The sequence below is a fragment of the Podospora bellae-mahoneyi genome (assembly GCF_035222275.1).
Source record: "Podospora bellae-mahoneyi strain CBS 112042 chromosome 1 map unlocalized CBS112042p_1, whole genome shotgun sequence".
Taxonomy (NCBI): Eukaryota; Fungi; Ascomycota; class Sordariomycetes; order Sordariales; family Podosporaceae; genus Podospora; species Podospora bellae-mahoneyi.
This window is the reverse complement of record NW_026946359.1, coordinates 1,037,370-1,049,059: the sequence shown is the minus strand read 5'-3', so window position 1 is coordinate 1,049,059 and position 11,690 is coordinate 1,037,370. Positions and strand designations below refer to the sequence as shown.

Sequence of the window (11,690 nt, the reverse complement as noted above, 5' to 3'; positions counted from 1 at the left end):
GAGATATAGATAGACCCTTGGCAACCCTGAATATGCAAACAACTTTCTAATATCAAGCTTGTAGTGGGGGTTTGAGGATTGTGAAGATGTTCAGTTTGGCGTCGAGAGCTTGGGCCACTTCAGGTTCGTTTCACCTTCAAGGGTTAGGGTAGGCGACGGCCCTTGAACCAGACATCATAGACGTCGAGGTTGACAAACAAGCAAAACCAGAAGTTTATTCATAGAGCATAAGCTAATTCCAGTACTAGTCATGGGTTCCACCAGCTAATATTCAGCGACAATGACTTCTCACTGTTCCTCAGCACCCTCCTCGGTAGGCTGCTGCTCTTCTGCCGGCTGCTCAGCTTCCTCTGCAGGCTGCTCTTCCTGGGCCGGTTCTTCTTCAGCAGCAGGCTGCTCCGTCTCCTGCCCATCCCCCTCAGGCGGGATCGGCTCACCATCATCAACCTCCTCCTCAATATCCTCAGCACTCGGATCCAAACCATCGCCATCCGGAAACGTCAAGTACATGCAACCAACCGGCGTCTCCCTCTTGACATCCCCACCATGGGCACCCCGGTACTGAATATAGTTCGCCTCCCAGATCGGGCCCATCGGGCGGTCGTACTTGCCAGAGTTGAACATGTAAAGACGATACAAGGCAGACTGGCCGTTGGGAAGCTCTAGCTCGATGTTGGGCTGCGTCTTCCACTCGCCTTTGAAGTGCTTCTTGTCGCGGCCGTAGTCGGCGACGATGAGGATGTTGCAGCCGGGAGCTACCTCGTGGACGGCATCGATGGCCTTGGCGATCATGGTCTCGCGGACGGCGAACTCGTTTTGGTCGCTGAGAGCCTCGGCGGCTGCCGCGCGCTTGATCCTGATGGCGGAGCCTTGGATTTCTTCGACGGCACCGACGGCACCCTTGACGGCATCGACGACTTTGTTGAAGAGTTCAACTCCGCCTTGTGTGGCTGGGTTAGTTTGGAAGCCCAGTGTGAAGGGAGGTCAGAGCTGGGGAGTGCAGCAGATGTACTGACCTGAGGCAGCTTCAACGTATGACATGATTGCAGAATTGGTCGGGCGTGGGGGGATGTGATTCTGATGAGTTGATGAGAGCTGTGAGTAGTAGTGATTTCATATCGGACCCAATGAGCACGATGGGCCTTCTTATAACTCTTTGGTCTTGAATATCAGCAGCATGATCTAGGCCGTGGCCTCACGAAAGCTGCCTGCCACCCTGAACGACACCTACCTATGCTCATTTCCAAGGCTCAGTGTGTATCAACACATCTAGGTGAATTGCATAAGCCAGACCAGATATGCAGCCTGCTGAATAAGTTGTAGTAGACCAATCAACCCGGATCAATTCATCTTACAAGCTCACTGTCTATCTCCACGCCGCCATCGCCACATCTTCCGTCATCTCTACCCTGGTATTATGGGGTGGTTTGAAGCTTCAAGTAAGCTGACTGGCAATCATGCCCGCTATCTTGACCTCTTGCTTGGAAGAGCCAAGCTAAAAAACCGTGTGATTTCGGGAGCTTTGAGTGCGCTAGACGTCTCACATCAGACGCTTCGCTTGACCTTGTGCCACAGCCTCACGTTTCTCGCCGGCTGAAGAGTTTGGAAATACTGCCAGAAATACAAAGGAATACTATTCTGATAGGATAAGTAGTGTACGACCACTACAGTTACCGCCGGATGATGAAAGAAGCCTCGCAGACGACCCCGCGCGACTCGGCCTCCTAATGCTGACATGGTAAAAGCACTTCAATGAATACGTCGTGACCGAAAAGCAAAGAAAAAGAAAACTGCTATTTGGCATGACCGACCTTCTTCAACTCCCCAAGCCAACCCTCACGTAATCTTATGAATCCACCTCGCCCTCGGAAACTCTCTCATAGTGTACACCTTCTCACTCAAATGCAGCCGCATCCCGCTCGTGCTCTTCTGGTACACAGTCGCTACGAATTCCCCATCAATCGCCACCAGCCCGTTGGGACCGTCGTAATCAACGACGGCAGCTACATGTGGCCCGGCTTCGTCCGAGTCGATTGTTAAATTCATGCCTGTGAAATGAAGCTGTCAGTAACCCATGTTGTGGAAAGGATAATCAAACTACCAAAGCCGCCTTTGGCGTGCGCCATGACATAGGTGATGATCTGGTTGTCCGTTCACTTGAAGCATTCGATTCCAGAGTTGGCGACATCCTGACAACCCAAAGTTATCTCCATTGCTGTTTGGTAACGAAAGGCTGTTCAAATGTCAAATAGAAGCCCAAGGGGTTGCGGAAGAAATCACCAGAATGTTTCTTGATGCTTTCTCCCACAAAACGCAGACTGAGACGCGGGGTTCAACCAAGCTTTATTGCTTCTTCAGCCTTGTCTACCAAAAGCCCCCATTTTATTGGCCGCCACAGCCCAGAGCCGTCCATACCACATCACCGCCAAACTACCCATCAACCTCCATCCCATGTTCCCCCTCCTCACACTCCATTTCGTCGTCGTCCTCCTCCTCCCTATCAGCATAAGGCACAAACCTAAAGTCCAAAAAACACACCCCTCCCCCCTCCCCCCCCACCTCGACCAAAAACTGCATGCTCAACACCCCCTGCCCATCCCCTCTCAAACTAACCTTTGTCGCAATCCTCATCGCCTCGTTCGCCGCCTTGAGCATATCAAACTTGAAAGCCTGGCTCCACTTCTTCTTCCTCACGGAAAAAGTCTCGAGCAAGTCCTTTCCCTGCGCAAAATCGATCCCACCACTCCCCAAAGCACCCCCTACACTTGTAAGCTTGAGATAAGGCGCTGCTTTGCTAGCGGTAATTATCAATTTTTCTGGCGAAGCGGGCGCAAGTTCAGCCAGGGCATCCAGCAGCCACTTGGCCTGGGTGATGATCTTGAATCCCAAATCTTCAATGTCAAAGGGGATGTCCTCTGGGATTTCAGGAACATAGGTTGTGAGGTTGCAGGTTGTCTTCACGCTACCTTCTTCGAGGATGATGCTGAAGGGGTCACCTTCGGCATTGTAGGATAGCGAACAAGTGCCGTTACTCATGCCGAGGGTCTGGTTGGAGAAGGCGTCGGAGCGGTAGTTGCGGAGGTTGGTGCTGCGGTAGGGGTCAATGTCTGATCTGGCCTGGCGGGCGGCTGCGTCGGCGGCGCCAAAGATCTGAAGGGTTTCCAAGAGGGCGGGTAGAGATAGTTGAAATATGACCGAGAGGGGAGGGGCATCGTCTTCGTCGTCGGGGTTGCCGTTGGATTCTTCGGGGGCGGGAATATTTGTGGTGTACGAGGTAAAGAGAGATTTGCCCCAATGGGTGACGCCTTGCATCACTCTGGCGTGGTCGGTCGAGAAGCGGATTCCTTTCTCGGTGATCTCGACGTGGACTTTATTGGTGAAATTGATCGCTTTGAGTAGCTGATAGAGAAGTCTGGTTGAGCTGGTGACGGCTCGCAAGATAGGGGGGTCTGGTGCGTCCATCTTGGTTGGTGGGGGTGGTGGAAACGAGGAATGTCAAACAGGAATCGAATTGCTTTTGTGCGAAGGAAAGAATTATGGTACAGATTTCGAGGGTATCTTAAACGTAGACCCCGACCGCACAGAACATGTAAACCACACCAAACCTTTTGGATGTTAGAACAAATATCCCTATGGATCTGGACCCGGTGGGTGGAAAACGTACGCAAGCGACAACGACGCAGGCACAGCCAAAGTTGGGAGGCTCACTACAGACCGGTCTGTCGCAATGTCAGGGTTAGCAAGATGGTTTGCGCGGAGGAGGTGCGGGTGCAAGCATACTCAGAGCGAACGCGCCACTGAAGCCAAAGCCCAAGACCAGGAGAATGAAGGCCAAGAGAAACTGGTTGTCCTTGCCGATGGCGGGGGTGAACGGCGAGCCGGACGCAGCCTGCCAGACCTCGTGCAGTGAAGAATCCATGTGCTGTGATGATGCTGGAGATGTGGTAGTAGACAGATGAAGGACGCAGAGTTGGTGATTGCCTGTACGGATAGGCTGTCGGTGCCAGCAGCTCTGGGACAGCTTCACTAGACGTGAAGCTGAAGCTCAAGAACGGGAACGTGTTCGAACCCCGAAACGGACTAATGCCATTCTGCACAGGCAGCGGCCCCCTGTCGGTGGGGCAACCCTGCAGTCGCAGCCGGGGCCAGGCGCCGCAGCAAGTGGCAGCTTCGAGAACCGAGATCCACTTCTCTCCGCATCATCATCGGAGCCATCGTCAATCGGCAACGCGACAACTTCTATCAATCCCCGGCGCTTGCCATCGAAATGAATGGCGCCAGAAGCTTGACAGCTTGAGCCGTCGCCCATATACAGCCCTCACTCGCTTTCATCCCGGAATCGCCGCGCGCAACATGGCTAAGGACACGAAGCGCAAAGCGACCGACGAGCCGACCTCTCCCACGGCGGCGAAGCGCGTCAAGGTCGACGAGTCAGTCGAGCCCGAGAAGAAGCCCCTCAAGGTTCCAGCAATCCCCTTTCCGGAAAAGGTATTTTCACTATTTGCTTTTTGTGTTCCTGCCTGTCCTGGGGCTGTCTACATGCCACAAGAAATATGCTAACTGACCCCTCAGCCAGCCGTAATCGAAGAGCGCAATGGCGAGATCGAGTTTCGAGTGGTCAACAACGACAACGAGCGCGAGAGTCTTATTATCCTTACCGGCCTGAAATGTATCTTCCAGAAGCAGCTCCCGAAAATGCCCAAGGACTATATTGCGCGCCTCGTGTACGACCGAACCCATTTGTCGATAGCCATTGTGAAGAAGCCTTTGGAAGTGGTAGGAGGCATCACGTACCGGCCGTTCAAGGGCCGCAAATTTGCCGAAATCGTATTCTGCGCCATCTCTTCGGATCAACAAGTCAAAGGCTACGGCGCGCACTTGATGTCTCATCTTAAAGATTATGTGAAGGCGACCTCGGATGTGATGCACTTCCTGACCTACGCCGATAACTATGCTATTGGCTATTTTAAGAAACAAGGGTTTACGAAGGAAATCACACTGGACAAGTCAATATGGATGGGTTATATCAAGGACTATGAAGGGGGTACCATCATGCAGTGCACCATGCTGCCGCGCATCCGGTACTTGGAGATGGGTCGCATGCTGCTCAAGCAAAAAGAATGTGTCCAGGCTAAGATTCGGGCCTACTCAAAGTCGCACATCATTCACCAACCACCAAAGCAATGGCAGAAGAACGGCGTTGCCCCGATAGACCCCTTGTCGATAGAAGCCATCCGCGCCAGCGGTTGGTCTCCCGACATGGACGAACTTGCCCGCCAGCCCCGCCACGGTCCGAACTACAACCAGCTTTTGCACCTCCTCAACGATCTCCAGAACCACCAGTCTGCCTGGCCGTTTTTGATGCCCGTCAATAGAGATGAGGTGGCAGATTACTACGACGTGATCAAGGAGCCGATGGACCTCTCGACAATGGAGACCAAGCTCGAGGCCGACCAGTACGCCACGCCGGAGGACTTCATCAAGGACGCCAAGCTTGTGTTTGACAACTGCAGGAAATACAACAACGAGACGACCCCGTACGCCAAGTGCGCGAACAAGCTGGAGAAGTTCATGTGGGCGCAGATCCGTGCTATCCCGGAGTGGTCACATCTCGAGTCTTAGTTGGGCGCGAAGCCACAGAAGCAGCAAAAGCCAAAGCGTGGGAGGGGTCGCCCACCGACAAGGGTTAGTTCGAGGAACAGTACTGTTGCGGCTCGGGCAGCGTCGGCATCGGCATCTTCACAGCAGCAGCAGTTGGGGCAGCAGCCGGAACAACAGCCGGAGCAACAGCCGGAGCAACAGCCGGAGCAACAGCCACCTCGAGAGAGCCGTCTGCCCAAAGATGTCGACGGAGATGTCGCAATGTGCGATGCAAGTCTGAAGGCGTTGGAGCTCAGTAATGCGGATGAGAAGCAAAGGGAGCAGCAGTCAGCGGTGTAGGATACCAAGCGTCGCTCTACGCGTCAACGGAAAGTTGCCAGGAGATAGGCGCCTTGAGCAAATCAGTGACCCATTTATCAGCATTATTTAAGGAGCTTGGGGGTTCAGGGTTGTGTTATGTCTTTGGCGTTTTATTTGCTGGGTGGTTGGGCAGGATATCTATTTCTTTTTTGTGCGGTTATCAGGGTCAGGCTTTGGGCAGGTATAGGGTGGCAAATGTGTGTGTATGTATGTCTGGTGAATTTTGTTTTGGTAAGGGCACATGGTATTGAGATGCTATGAATTGTCTTTGTTTTGCGAGGTGTGATCTGCTCTAGTTGTTTGTTTATAGGAAACACATCAAGATATATATGTACAGTGCAACCCCCAGGCTGGGGGGGTTATTTCTGTCCCGTCTCCCAACTGCGTGCCGGGAAGGAGATGGACAACAAATGGGAGAGTGCTGTTTGGAATACAACCATACATCAAAGATACCTAATTGATGGGCCTTAGCCCTAGCCTCACCCTCCGCCGTGATCTCAATTAAAGAGCCCTGATGGATCAGAAACAAATTAGCCCGAAAAGAGAAAAAAAGACCCCAGAAATCGTAGTCCAACACCAATTCAGTAAAAAAGTTGTCAATATCCATCTTCCTGCTGGATGAACAGTTATCCTCGGAAATATGCACAACCGGCTAAATATGGTCCGTGCGGCGACTGTCATACAGAGATGATGCACAAGAAGAAGGGTTTATGCAAGAAAAATCTTAAATATGCACCCTGCATAAACCTCCTCTCCCAGCAACCAGACACTTGGAGCCGCCCAGCGGTGAAAACAAAACACTACATGAGACGAAATAGATAACCTAAACTGACATGTATCACCATACTCATCATGTACAGAGTGTGAGTGAGTATCAAGCATTACAACAGCGAGTACGGTAAAAGCCCCAGATAGGTACAAAAGGGGACAGGGGTATATATATATATATATACAAACTAACAACCACCCCCTTTTTGCCTGCCGTGCGCTGGCCAAAAATTCTCTATGTACAACGAAAGCAACCCCCTCCCTCCCCTATCTCAAACACCAAGTGTTGAGATGAATGCAGAATTAAGTTAGATATAATGATGATGATGATGATGATGACAATGACCAACTTCTGAAAACATTGCAAAAACGACACACACACATAAACAGAAAACAATCCAAAAAAATAAATAAATAAAAAAACAAACACCATCATACCCACCTTTCCCCGTCACCCTCCAAAAAGGAAAAATGTTTGATAGTATTCCCCGTAATAAAAAAAAAACCGCTAAACCTTATCTCTTTAATGCAGCCCATGCCTATCCCTCACGCTCCCCCAAACCACCCCTGAGATTTTATACAGCAAAAAACGAAAGACAACCACGCGCAATTTTTTTCGACAAACAATGTGTACGGAAAACAAACCCCCTTCCCCTCGCCTCGCTCAAAAAAAAAAAAAACCGGTTTCCAGGAACGCCAGCCAAGACGAGAAAAAGAATTCCATAGATAGATTATGTAATGGCCCTGGGTATCGAAAACGTGCTTTTTTTTTCTTCTTCTTCTTTCTTCTCTTCTCTCCCCCATTTCTCTTCCTCCCTTGTCAGTACAAATATGTGTGTACGTGTATGTATGTATGTACGGAAATGTTGCTCTCTGCTCCGGTCCTGCCTGAAGCAGACTGACCAAGGAACTCTCCTCAGCCCGCAAAAAGAAAAGATCGGGATGCTGAAAAGCGAGCATCATCTCGGCATGTCACAAAGGGGGATAACTCCGCTTCGTCGTCGTCGTCGTCGTCCGTCATCTCCGTGAGAAAAGCTCACACTCATTGGTGCTTGAACGCAAGGTCACCGGTCGAGAAGAGCTCAAAATGGACGCGCTGGGTCAACACGCCCTGGCTCTTGAGGTAATCCGACATCTCCAGCATGAACTGCTCGGGACCGCAGATGAAGTACTCGGTGCCGCCGTGGTTGAGGTGGAGGTCGTCGGGGTTGACCTTGGCGAGGTCCATGCGGAAGTCGTAGTTGTAGTTTACCCCCACCACGTCGCTTCCGGCAAGGTGTGTCTTGAAGATGTTGGTGTGGAAGTTGGGGTTGGTGCGTCTCAGGTGTGTTATGTGCTCCTCAAACGGTACCGATTTCCTGGAGCCGTGGATCCACGAGATTGGCCTGTTGGGTTGTGTCGCAACGACTTCGTTGGCAATGGCGACCATGGGCGCAACACCGACACCGGCCGAGATGAGGACGATGGGGACGTTGCTGGAGTTGTTGGTGTCCAGGAAGAACTCGCCGGCGGGGTGAGAAACGTCGACTAAGGTGCCAGCGGGCATCGAGTCGATCAAGAGGTTGGACACAACACCAGGATGAAAGTACGATTGTGAAACCGAGTTGGAATACCTGGCGCCTTCATCCCTCTTGACCGTAATGCGGTAGTAGTCAGGCTTCCACGCCTCACTGAGCGAGTACTGCCTTGACTGGAGATAGCCCTCCGGGCCGTTCACCCGCAAAGAGATGTACTGTCCTGGGAAGAACTTAGGCAACTTCTTGCCGTCTTGTGGCACGAGATAGAAGGAGTAGATATCCTCCGTCTCTGGCACCACCCGGTCAATCTTGAACTTGCGCCATGAGCTCCACGACTCAAAGTCTCTGTAAAGCTGCGCCTCCCGCCCGATGAGCATCTTGGCCAACAACCAGTACGCCTTCTCCCAAGCCGAGTGCACCTGCGGTGTCATTGCTGGGCCAAGCACCTCGGTGAAGGCCATGATCAGGTATTTGCCAACAATCTCGTAGTGTTCAGGCTGGATACCGAGAGAGCAGTGCTTGTTGCACATGCGCTCAAACTTGGGGATCAGCTCGCTGATGTGGTTGATGTTGGAGGCGAAGCTGAGGATGACAGAGGTCAAGGCACGCGGTTGCCGGCCATTCTTCTGGTTGACGCTGTTGAAGTAGTTGTTCAACTCCGGGTGGTCGCGAAGCATGTTCTTGTAGAAGATGGTCGTGATCTTCTCACCGTGCTCTCGGAGGGCCGGGATGGTGTCCTTGACCAGTTTTGATTGTTGATATGTGAGCGCCATTTTGAGCCAAATTGGTGCTGTCTGACGGCGTTTTGTGGATGTTTGTGAGTGTATCTCCCCAATCGAATGTGTCCCTTGGACTTATTACCACTCGGGATGATGATGGTGATATCGAGGTGGAAGTTGGTCAACCGATAAATCGAGAAAACGAACGAACGGATGGACGGGGCGAGAAACCGGCGTGGGTGCCAAGCTGCTGCTGCTATTCTCTTGCTTGGCCTACAAATACTACAGAGCTGCTACTGTGTGAAAGACCAGCGGTCCTGCGGGCGCCGTGATGGGACATGGTGTTGACTATATACCACACAGGGTGAAACCGAAAAAGTGGAAATTGATGGTTTTTTTTTCAAGGGCGCGGCGAGTCATAGTCCGGCCTAGGTCAGCTAGCTCGTACGATAGTCGCGGCTCGCAAGGATGAACCAGAAGATTGCCAGATTGACATGTGTGCGCGAAGCGCTGTTTGGAAAAGTCTTTCCGTGTTGCGAGGGTCCCATCGCTGCCACTCGAGGCTGCCATGTGTCGTGCAGGGGGTGCTCCAGTCCCACGAGTTCCACTGCCGACACAACTTGGCGATGGCTTCAGCCTTGCGGGTCTGTGCCATGCCTGTCACAGGAGCCCATGGTCGCGTGGTTCTGTGCGGATTTTCGGACGCCACGCTCTTTCTGCTGCCCGAGAAGTCACCCATACGGGACTATTTGGAAATACACAATCTCCCATCACGACGGAGCAGAACCGTCTCCCACCTAGTGCCGGCTATTCAGGAGGGACCTGGTGATATTATCCCACAAATATATTGCCATAGTTTCCACTCCCCGCTCTGCCAAGAAGTCGATTGCTGGCTAGGCCACTGTGTCGTCGGGCTTGCTGCCGTTTTGTGCGGATTTCGAGGTTAATTTTTCTCCGAGCCCACCGGAATGGAATCGACGTCATCGGGATATGGGGACAGACAGGGATGATGAATGGAATTTTGTCGATAGAGACAAATGAAGGGTTGACAGCAACGAGAGCCCGCTGTCACTGTCAGATTGCTGTCATATCCCCATCAAAAGAGTTGCACCGTGGCCATGGCTTGAGCCCGACAAATTCCGACGAACCATGGCGTAAAGTTTGACGCCAGCTCAATAGACGAAAGCGCTCTTCTCGTGTTGTTCAGGCAATCTCCAAGGGTCCTGGATGGAATGGCTCGAGTTGGGGTGCGGCGGTTCGGCAGAAAATCTAGAAGGACACAAATCGAAAGATATCAATGGACACGGGAGTTCAGGTACCCCTGCTGTCGCCTCACCCATCACCACCGAGACCCTGGTCCATCATGGGGACGTCGCTTCGGCAATCCGATATCGTATGACTTCGCCTGAAGCCTCGGTCATAGCTGTTTCTTTTGCTGAGGAAGACGTCGGCGCGAAACCTAGCGAAAGCCGTGCAACTTGGCGGCTCCAGTTGCAAATCTCCAAAGATATGAGCATCAAGCGAGGTGTCAAGTCTCGGTTTCTGTCAAAAAAGGAAAGCCGCGGGAAGCCACGCATGGCATGACGGATCGTTCCGTTCGGGCCTGATTGAGGTTGCGGTCGGAGGGCTGGTGAGCTACGCCATGGCAAATCGTTCGAGAAGACGGTTCGAAGAGGCTAACGCAGACATGGTGAAACGTTGAAGTGAGGGGAGAAGCGGTCAGCGGATTGCTGAAGCCAGTTTGGCGCGTCAGCTAAGCATCATCAACCTCCACACCCAGGAGCCACTCTTTGCCCACTGTGCCAATGACCCTAACCCCCATCTGGCGACGTGTTCACATCATCATCAGCCATTTCTGAAGGAATTCGTGACCATCTGCTGAGATGCTCTCTCCACCAGAGAGTCTTGCCGTCTTTCCGATCGCCGATTCGTGGTTCTAGCTGCACCGGTATTCGTAAAAAAGCAAATTGCTACGGATGAGGGTCCACTGTCGGGAATGAATAAATAGAAGGCTATCTGCAGATCCCCCGATTCGAAGGGCTGGGAACAACGTTAAACCACTCATTATGGCGCTGTGGGGATATGGATATTCGCGAGAAAAAAATGTCTGTTCTTGTTCCGCCCGTTGTGTAGTGTGCGGTGCCGTCCGGAGACGGAGCTCCGGAGGTTGTCGTCAAGGCAAAGAGATCAGCGACCCGGCGGGTCTTCCCGAAAGCACGGATTCTTTGGCCCCGCACCGACACAACCCGAGTCCCTTTTGGGGAACCTTCCTCCTACCGTTGATTAGCGCGCTCGTCGCAGCTACGCCAAACCCCATGCTAAAGGAACCATCAGCACAAACCTATGCCAGGACCGGACATTGCTGCTGCTGCTGCTGGCGTCACTTCTTCTGCTCCGGCTGGCTCTCTTTGGGTGCAAAAGGAGCATCCATACGAAGGCCGATAGTTCATGCTTATCAAGAGCAGCATGTTACAGTAAGCCGCTGAGTCATGATGAAACTCGGCCGTTGAGGTATTAGTGTTGATAACAGGACATAGGAAAGGCAAGGGCCGCCGCGGGATATTGAAAGGGGCATCTTGGAGGGCACCATGGCTCGTGCGGGTTGCCTGAAATACTGAAATAGCAATTCCATCGCAACTCGAGCCGGCGCAAAGAATGGGGGTTTCTTACGTAAGGTCGCATGTCGGAGCCGGAACGCGCAACCTGCATGCCGGACGGCCCCCTG

The 11,690-nt window shown here is 52.4% G+C and overlaps 8 protein-coding genes across 8 annotated transcripts; 2 read left to right on the top strand and 6 right to left on the bottom strand.

Moving 5' to 3' along the window:
• Positions 1-86: 86 nt before the first annotated feature.
• Positions 87-1,728, top strand: QC761_0003410 (uncharacterized protein; the record flags this gene model as incomplete). The annotated part of the gene is made up of 6 exons (XM_062871788.1): positions 87-148; positions 243-558; positions 667-958; positions 1,327-1,439; positions 1,528-1,600; positions 1,655-1,728. 6 exons carry the CDS (start codon positions 87-89, stop codon positions 1,726-1,728), a joined length of 930 nt encoding a protein of 309 aa, XP_062736654.1.
• Positions 233-1,264, bottom strand: QC761_0003420 (uncharacterized protein). The gene is made up of 2 exons (XM_062871789.1): positions 1,017-1,264; positions 233-941 (listed from the first exon to the last, which is right to left on the bottom strand). The coding sequence occupies exons 1-2, from the start codon at positions 1,039-1,041 to the stop codon at positions 289-291; spliced, it is 678 nt and encodes a 225-aa protein (XP_062736655.1). The 5' UTR covers positions 1,042-1,264; the 3' UTR covers positions 233-288.
• QC761_0003400 (uncharacterized protein) lies at positions 1,710-2,126 on the bottom strand (the record flags this gene model as incomplete). The annotated part of the gene is made up of 2 exons (XM_062871787.1): positions 1,710-2,048; positions 2,102-2,126. The coding sequence occupies 2 exons, from the start codon at positions 2,124-2,126 to the stop codon at positions 1,837-1,839; spliced, it is 237 nt and encodes a 78-aa protein (XP_062736653.1). The 3' UTR covers positions 1,710-1,836.
• A 304-nt stretch (positions 2,127-2,430) lies between these two features.
• Positions 2,431-3,462, bottom strand: rad1_2 (checkpoint clamp complex protein Rad1; the record flags this gene model as incomplete). The annotated part of the gene is made up of 1 exon (XM_062873596.1): positions 2,431-3,462. The coding sequence occupies one exon, from the start codon at positions 3,460-3,462 to the stop codon at positions 2,431-2,433; it is 1,032 nt and encodes a 343-aa protein (XP_062736652.1).
• A 168-nt stretch (positions 3,463-3,630) lies between these two features.
• rad1_1 (checkpoint clamp complex protein Rad1) lies at positions 3,631-4,053 on the bottom strand (the record flags this gene model as incomplete). The annotated part of the gene is made up of 2 exons (XM_062873595.1): positions 3,781-4,053; positions 3,631-3,719 (listed from the first exon to the last, which is right to left on the bottom strand). The coding sequence occupies exons 1-2, from the start codon at positions 3,917-3,919 to the stop codon at positions 3,631-3,633; spliced, it is 228 nt and encodes a 75-aa protein (XP_062736651.1). The 5' UTR covers positions 3,920-4,053.
• A 143-nt stretch (positions 4,054-4,196) lies between these two features.
• GCN5_1 (histone acetyltransferase) lies at positions 4,197-6,368 on the top strand. The gene is made up of 2 exons (XM_062873594.1): positions 4,197-4,488; positions 4,573-6,368. The coding sequence occupies exons 1-2, from the start codon at positions 4,354-4,356 to the stop codon at positions 5,620-5,622; spliced, it is 1,185 nt and encodes a 394-aa protein (XP_062736650.1). The 5' UTR covers positions 4,197-4,353; the 3' UTR covers positions 5,623-6,368.
• Positions 6,369-7,771: 1,403 nt separating this feature from the next.
• QC761_103460 (uncharacterized protein) lies at positions 7,772-9,019 on the bottom strand (the record flags this gene model as incomplete). Its single annotated transcript, XM_062873593.1, has 1 exon — positions 7,772-9,019. The coding sequence occupies one exon, from the start codon at positions 9,017-9,019 to the stop codon at positions 7,772-7,774; it is 1,248 nt and encodes a 415-aa protein (XP_062736649.1).
• A 181-nt stretch (positions 9,020-9,200) lies between these two features.
• QC761_103455 (uncharacterized protein) lies at positions 9,201-11,688 on the bottom strand. The gene is made up of 2 exons (XM_062873592.1): positions 11,307-11,688; positions 9,201-11,238 (listed from the first exon to the last, which is right to left on the bottom strand). Exons 1-2 carry the CDS (start codon positions 11,431-11,433, stop codon positions 11,153-11,155), a joined length of 213 nt encoding a protein of 70 aa, XP_062736648.1. The 5' UTR covers positions 11,434-11,688; the 3' UTR covers positions 9,201-11,152.
• Between the last annotated feature and the right edge of the window lie 2 nt (positions 11,689-11,690).

What these genes read in the sequence shown, in the direction of transcription:
- QC761_0003420 (XM_062871789.1), bottom strand. Translation starts at nt 1,041, where the DNA reads ATGTCATACGTTGAAGCTGCCTCAG. An exon ending in ATACGTTGAAGCTGCCTCAG is followed by an intron (nt 942 to 1,016) that starts GTCAGTACATCT and finishes CAGCCACACAAG; the next exon opens with GCGGAGTTGAACTCTTCAAC.
- GCN5_1 (XM_062873594.1), top strand. Translation starts at nt 4,354, where the DNA reads ATGGCTAAGGACACGAAGCGCAAAGCGACCGACGAGCCGACCTCTCCC. An exon ending in CAATCCCCTTTCCGGAAAAG is followed by an intron (nt 4,489 to 4,572) that starts GTATTTTCACTA and finishes CTGACCCCTCAG; the next exon opens with CCAGCCGTAATCGAAGAGCG.
- QC761_103455 (XM_062873592.1), bottom strand. Translation starts at nt 11,433, where the DNA reads ATGCTGCTCTTGATAAGCATGAACTATCGGCCTTCGTATGGATGCTCC. An exon ending in AATGTCCGGTCCTGGCATAG is followed by an intron (nt 11,239 to 11,306) that starts GTTTGTGCTGAT and finishes AATCAACGGTAG; the next exon opens with GAGGAAGGTTCCCCAAAAGG.